The sequence below is a fragment of the Phycodurus eques genome, chromosome 5 (assembly GCF_024500275.1).
Source record: "Phycodurus eques isolate BA_2022a chromosome 5, UOR_Pequ_1.1, whole genome shotgun sequence".
NCBI classification, from domain to species: domain Eukaryota; kingdom Metazoa; phylum Chordata; class Actinopteri; order Syngnathiformes; family Syngnathidae; genus Phycodurus; species Phycodurus eques.
In genome coordinates this window covers 25,247,232-25,254,174 of record NC_084529.1, presented here as the reverse complement: position 1 = coordinate 25,254,174, position 6,943 = coordinate 25,247,232, and the positions used below count along the sequence as shown (strand labels likewise).

The 6,943-nt window shown below is 42.4% G+C and overlaps 1 protein-coding gene across 1 annotated transcript in view; it reads left to right on the top strand.

Annotated features, from left to right (window-relative positions):
• The first annotated feature begins 2,800 nt into the window (after window positions 1-2,800).
• Window positions 2,801-6,943, top strand: part of hsd17b12a (hydroxysteroid (17-beta) dehydrogenase 12a) — a 30,965-nt gene continuing 26,822 nt past the window's right edge. Inside the window, exon 1 of the mRNA XM_061678294.1 lies at window positions 2,801-3,125. Within this exon, the coding sequence (XP_061534278.1) occupies window positions 2,948-3,125 (178 nt within the window). The 5' untranslated portion in view covers window positions 2,801-2,947. The remainder of the gene's footprint in view (window positions 3,126-6,943) is intronic.

The following is a 6,943-nucleotide window of genomic DNA, read 5'->3' as shown; positions in this document are numbered from 1 at the left end:
GCAAGGGAGCATGGCGCCTGCACTTGTGTGCGTGTGCGAGGGGTGGCGAGGAAATTGTGCAGAAGAGGTGATACAATATGTATGTACAGTAATATAACATGAAAATAAAGTGATGTTTCTGGACAAGCATGGTGTCCCTGTGTTGTTTACGTAACGTCCCGCTCTTCTCGAAGCTACTCGTACATTGTCATGATGCTGATGCTGATGATGATCGGAGGTGGAGGGGAAGTCTCGCGAGAGTGGCAGCAGAAAGCACTGCTAGGAGTTGTAGTTTTTCACTCAAAATCAAGAGGGAGACTTCTGCCACTATGTATAACCTAGTATGTACTGTATTTGCTTTTACATGCTATGCTATGTGCACTAACGGTATATCTGCTATTGTTGTGTTGATAGATAGATAGATAGATAGATATATAGATAGATAGATAGATAGATAGATAGATAGATAGATAGATAGATAGATAGATAGATAGATAGATAGATAGATGGATGGATGGATGGATGGATGGATGGATGGATGGATGGATATATGACAGATGGATGAACACAAACCCTAATGCCAATGAAGTTAGGAATTTATGTAAAACGTAAATAGTAACAGAATACATTTGCAAATCATTGTCAACCTATATTCAGTTGAATACACTACAAAAACAAAATATTTAATGTTGAAACGGCTAAACTTTGATTTTTTTTGGTTTTGTTTTTTTGCAAATATTCATTCGTTTTTAATTTGATGCCTGCAACACGTTCTAAAAATGCTGGGACGGGGGCATGTTTACCATTGTTTTAAGTCACTTTTCCTTTTAACAACATAAGCATTTGGGAACTGAGGACACTAATTGCTGAAGCTTTGTAGGTGGAATTCTCTTCCATTCTTGCTTCATGTACAATTTTGGTTGCTCAACAGTCCGGGTCTCCATTGTCGTATTTTGAGCTTCATAATGCGGCCACATATTTTCAATGCGGGAGAGGTCTGGATTGCTGTCCTCGTACTCTTTTATAACGAAGCCATGCTGTTGTAACACATGCACGATGTGGCTCGGCATTGTCTTACTGAAGTAAGCAGCTGCATCCCTGAAAAAGTTGTTGCTTGGATGGCAGCATATATTTCTCCAAAACCTGTATGTACTTGTAAGCATTAATGTTGCCTTCGCAGAGTTACCCATGCCATAGGCACTAACACACACCATACGATCACAGATGCTGGCTTTTGAACTTTTTGAATTTACCAAATAATCCAGATGGTTCCTCTTTGGCCCGGAGGACACAATGTCCATGAGTTCCAAAAACAATTTGAAATGTGGACTCGTCAGACCCCCAACACACTTTTCTACTTGGCGCCTGATGAGCTTGGGCCCAGAGAACCTTGTGGCGTTTCTGGGTGTTGTTGATACAGTACGGTATATGACTTTAGTTTTGCACGGTACAGTTTTAACTTGCCTTTGTAGATATAGCGACAAATTGTGTCAACTGAATTGTTTCTGAGCCCACGTGGCAATATCCTTCACACAATGATGCTTGTTTGTCGTGCAGTGCCACTGAGGGATCGAAGGTCACGGGCACTCCATTTTGTTTTTTTGCCTTGCCGCTTATGTGCAGAGATTTCTCCAGATTCTCAGAATCTTTTGATGATATCCCTAAATTCCTTGCAATTATACGTTGAGAAACGTTGTTTTTAAACTGTTGGACTATTTTCTCACACAGTTGTTCATAAAGTGGTGAACCTCAGCCCATCCTTGTTTGTGAACAACTGAGCCTTTCAGGGATGTTCCTTTTATACCCAATCGTGATGCTTATCTGTTTGCAATTAACCTGTTCACCTGTGGAATGTTCCAAACAGGTTTTTTTGTGTTTTTTAAAAAAGCATTCCTTAACTTTCCCAGTCTTTTGTTGCCCCTGTCCTAGCTTTTTTGGAATGTGTTTCAGGCATCAAAGTCAAAATGAGAGAATATGTATTAATTAATTTTTTTATTCATTAATTATAAAAAAACAGTAACATTCATCAGTTTGAACATTAAATATCTTTGTCTTTGTCGTGTGTGTTGAATATAGGTTGAGAATGAAAAAGATGAGCAAATCATTGTATGCTGTTGTTATTTACGTTTTACACAATGCCCCAACTTCATTGGAATTGGGGTTTGTAGATGGATGAATGGATAGATAGATGGTTGAATGAATAGATGATAGATAGATGGATGGATGACAGATATTTAAATAGCATGATCGATCAATAGATGGAATGGATAGCTAGATGGATGAATGATAGATGAATTGATGGATGGATGATAGCTAGGCATAATTCCAATGTTCTATACTGCATATGAATTCCGGTATTCTGCGGTGGTTTCCATGCGGACGAGAACCAGATACCTGAAAGAACCAACTGAGTCACTCATGTCTTAGTAGGCATGCGATGAGGTCACCGACCGACGTGTCGCGCGGCCAATCAGCGCTCTTCCCTTTGGCCGAGGTCGAGGGGAGCGCGCCTTGGCGAGCGGCTCCCACCAATGAGAGGCGTCTTTCATTCATAAAGCGGCGTGGGCACTCCAGCGGGATTTCGTAACGCAACCTGAAACCGGCAAACCTGTTCGGCTCGCCTGCCAATGGCGACGCGTCCCAGCCTCCTTTTGACCCGCCCTTCTCACGGAGCAGAAGGCGAACGATTGACGCGAAATTAAAGCCAATGGGAGGCGAGGAGGCGCTTGAGAGGCGGTGCTCGCGGCCAATAGAAGCCGAGGTAGGCGGGGCGTGGTCAAATCAGGCTCAGCAAGTGTGGAGGGGGGAGGAAGTGGAGGAGCGTGATGCTACAACCTCCTTATAAAGCCACCCTGACGTCCTGCCGTGGAAATTAGAGCCTTCCAATTGAGGTCCCGCTCACCCGACAACTCGCAGGCACACTTCCGGACCGAACACCACCACCACAGCCGCTCTTATCTCCGCCGCCATGACATGGAGCGACGTTCCGGACATGCTCCGCGGGGCCGAGACGCCTCTCTTTTGGGTCGGCGCCTTCGCGGTGGCCTCGCTGCTTCTGTGGCTCCTCTACCGGCTCCTCTCCGGCTTCAGGGTGTGGGTGCTGGGCAACGGGCAGCTGATCTCCCCCCGTCTGGGCAAGTGGGCAGGTGAGTCCCCCGTGCCTCACTTCACCTCCACACGGCACTTTGAAGCCAGGTGTGCCCAAACTTCACTTTTGACGCATTATTTTTTTTGGGGGGGGGTCGGCTTTGGTGAGCTCAATCAAGTATGTTGCGGTGGTTGCATAACCGGCAGGTAAGCAGTTGATTGCCCGGCAAGTTGAGGACTATTAGGTTCAATTGTGCGTGTGAGTGGGTTTTTACCTACATTTTCTTTTTGGGTGACCCACTTTTTTTTTTTAAATGCACGAAAGTCCGGCTATAGCGGACTTTTGAGCCCCATTAAGTCCTCACAAGCCACTTGCTCTTATTTTTATTTATTTATTTCTTTAAAAAAAAACGTGACCTACATTTGGACGTTTAAAACTCATTTATTTTCCATTTTACGGAAAAGGTTGAACGTTAGGTGGAAATCTAAGCGCGTTTGACGTTATTTTTGTACGGATGGTCTCGCTTGAATCGCCCCTGCCAGGGTTTGACCCACTTCTGTCTGGACAAAAATACTGCGCAGTGTGACAGTAACCCAGCCCCCCCTTTTTTTTTAAATGCACGAAATCCTAAACTAATAAAATAAAAAATGAACGTACATTGATGAATGGTGCCTTTAGGATGACTAATGCTCATTTTGTATCCCCCCTCCCCTTCCATGTCACTGATGTTGCGCACACATACCGGTGCACATCGATGAGTCATGCACTCGTTTACCGCTTCGTCATCCGTTGACCATATAGGCGTAGTGATCACATTCACACACCCTTTGCACCCCTCATTTTTAGTGCGTTGAGAAATCCAACGGCACGTGGACGCATCACCGTCATTCAGGAATGATTTAATTACATCACCGCTCTGGTAATTAGATACTTTTCACGTGATGCGTCTTTCTAAACTATGTAAAAGTGATCTATTTGTGGACACTTGTGCAACTCTTTTAGTAGTCGAGCCAACACTGGCTGAAAATAAGCCAAATGTATTCAAAGTGATGAGTCAGTAGTTTTGTGGCACATACAGTAAGTGAACACCCAGAATTTGAGCTCCGATGGCTTCACAATGTGAACACAAAGCTCTCTTGATTCACTTTGCCTCGAATTGTGTTGCATCAAATAAGGAAAGTGGAGTTGAACCAGACCTGGATCCCATTTAAATTGGATCGAAAGAGGACACTGGAGTATACAATCTTTTTTTCCAATCATCTTCCAATATGATGGCAAAAGCAAGTCCTTTTATTCTGTTGGTTGACTTCCTGGGAGTACTGGTTTTAACAAACTGACCTTGTTTATGGGGAACCAACAGAAAAAGGATTCAGTTGAGTTTGCATTCACACTGTCATTTAAATCTGGATCCAGGTCTCTTTCTGATCCAAGTCAGGTTGATGCTGCCACTTTTTATTTACATTGCGCATCTCTTAGACAGTCCCCGGAGGAGATCTAAATTTGGTTTCGCTTCACAAGTGTTACCCAGATTCACATAGTCTTTTGTTGACATTGTATTGAATGAGGAAAGTCGACCACGATCAGAACAATAACTGGATTCTTTTCCATATGAACGCAAACACAACTAAGTCCCTTTTCTGTTGTTTCCTTCACCTCTTGGTCGACCGCACAAGCGTTCCTTGTCCATGGCTAACAACACAAAAAAAAATTGTGGTCGGTTTGAGTTCAGATTGAGAGTCCATTTGAGCCACTTAGGTCGATGGTGCCGCTTGTATTCACATTGCGCATCCTTGTGACTGTTGCTAGAGGTGCTCTGTTTGATCTTGCTGTAGAATGGCCGCCTCCCAGATTCACTTGGCCTTGTATTGACAGTGTATTCAAATGAGGAAAGTGGACCAGAACTAGATCCTGTTTTTCGAATTAGCTTGGAAAGTCAATGTCAAAATTCTCTTTACTGTTGTTTCACTTCTTGTCCCACCTTCTTCTTTACCTTCTTTTTAGCGATGAATTGGCCTTGTTCACAAGTCTTGAGACTTGCTAGGTGAATCTGGGACCTCTGGTATTGAATTTTGTGCCACATCATGTGTTGTTATGACAATAATTTACCTTGAATCTTTAAACTAACACAAAAAGAGACTCTTTTCACTTCACGTTCACAGTGAGAGCTTATTTATACTTGGACCCAGGTCTCCTCATGATCCACTTCAGGTTTACATTGCACATCATTGATACTATTGCCAGAGGTGATCCCCATTTGGGTTCACCCAGGTTTACCTGGTATTAAATGATGAAAGTGGATCAGAACCAGGACTGAATACTATTTTTCAAATCGACTCTGAATATGACTGGGAAAGTCCCCTTTTCTTTTATTTCACTTCTTGGCCAACGTTAGTCCTTTTTCTCGAAAGATGAACTGACCTCGTTTATTGCGAACCAACAAGAAAATGAACTCTGATCTGCTTTGTGTTCACATTGCACATCATTGAGACATCATTGATCTCCTTTTGGTTTCACCCAGCTTTCCCTAGATTCGCTTTGCCCTCTATTGACATTCCATTTAATGAATAAAATCAACCAGGAAAAGATTCTATTTCAAATCAGCGTGCAATGTGAATGTGAAAAGTCCTTTTTCTTGACCAGTTTGTGTTCACATTGTCCCTTTCTGATCCACTTTAGTTCGATGCTGTCACTTTTTTCACATTTCATATCATTGAGACTATAGTTCGAGGTGAGCTCTCGCTCCGTTTTACGTAGTGTGGAAAAAATTTTGATTGATCACTCTTGAGCTGCGAGTGGGAAAACCCTTTAAAATGACAAGGTCTAGTTTGTTTCGCTAAATGAATCCAAATACAGTGGAACCTAGGGTTACAAATGTAATTTGTTCTGTAAAATGAAATGTTCGCAAAGCGAGTACATTTTTCTCGTTGAAAGAAATAAAAAAAATAAAAAAACACAAAGTTCTGAGCCTTCTGCGGCCATGCTAAAACTGTTTGTAAACCGAAAATAATATGTAACAAGGTAATTTCTTTAAAAAAAAAAAAACAATTGTTCATAAACTGGGTCGTTTGTAAACCGAGGTTCCACCGTACAGGCAATGCATTCAAAATGGGGGTTCTATTTTTGAACTACCATCTATTCACGGTCGCGGCCATTAATGGTGCCCATTCTTTCTTTGCGACCATTTTTGAGGATGTCGACCACGCACTAACACCAGTGCCCGAAACCAGTTAGGTGTCGCGGGATGAGCACCACCGGCAGTTGAGGCGCATACGGGAAGCGTGTTTGAGAAAGGCTTACTTGCTGCATCGAGCTCTCTCCCCTCAGCTGGTCGGACCTGACGCACCAGTCGGGCCTGTTGATGCGGAGGGTGGCGTGAGTTGTCGTCCTGTGGCGCCATCTTCAAGCCGGGGGATACCCTTATTTTCTGAAAGACCTCTTCAGGGTTTCTTAAGATTGAATAGTTTAGGCTTTTGTAACTTTTGAAAATAGTGTCCAGGGATGAGCTGCTTGTATGAATTCAGTTACTCTGGCTAAGGCAGCGCTGTTCAAAGTAAAAGTATGATTGCAGATTTCAACAATGCTAATTATATATTTAAACAAAATTTTTTGGGAAATCACTGTCATGATTGGAATAAAACTGTACAACACTTGAAACAAAACCATACTGAAGTAAAAATGCAGATTTTAATGTCTTGAAACAGTTGACTCCAACCCCAAATACTCAAGTGTAGTGCATGTAAAAATATTTTTATATATTTTACATTCCCTCAAAAATACTCACACGGCAAAATATAGTTTTGTTACAATCCGTAATGATTTCATTTAAATCGTACAGCACGTTCAAGGAAACCTGCTCAAGTAAAACTAATATTTAAG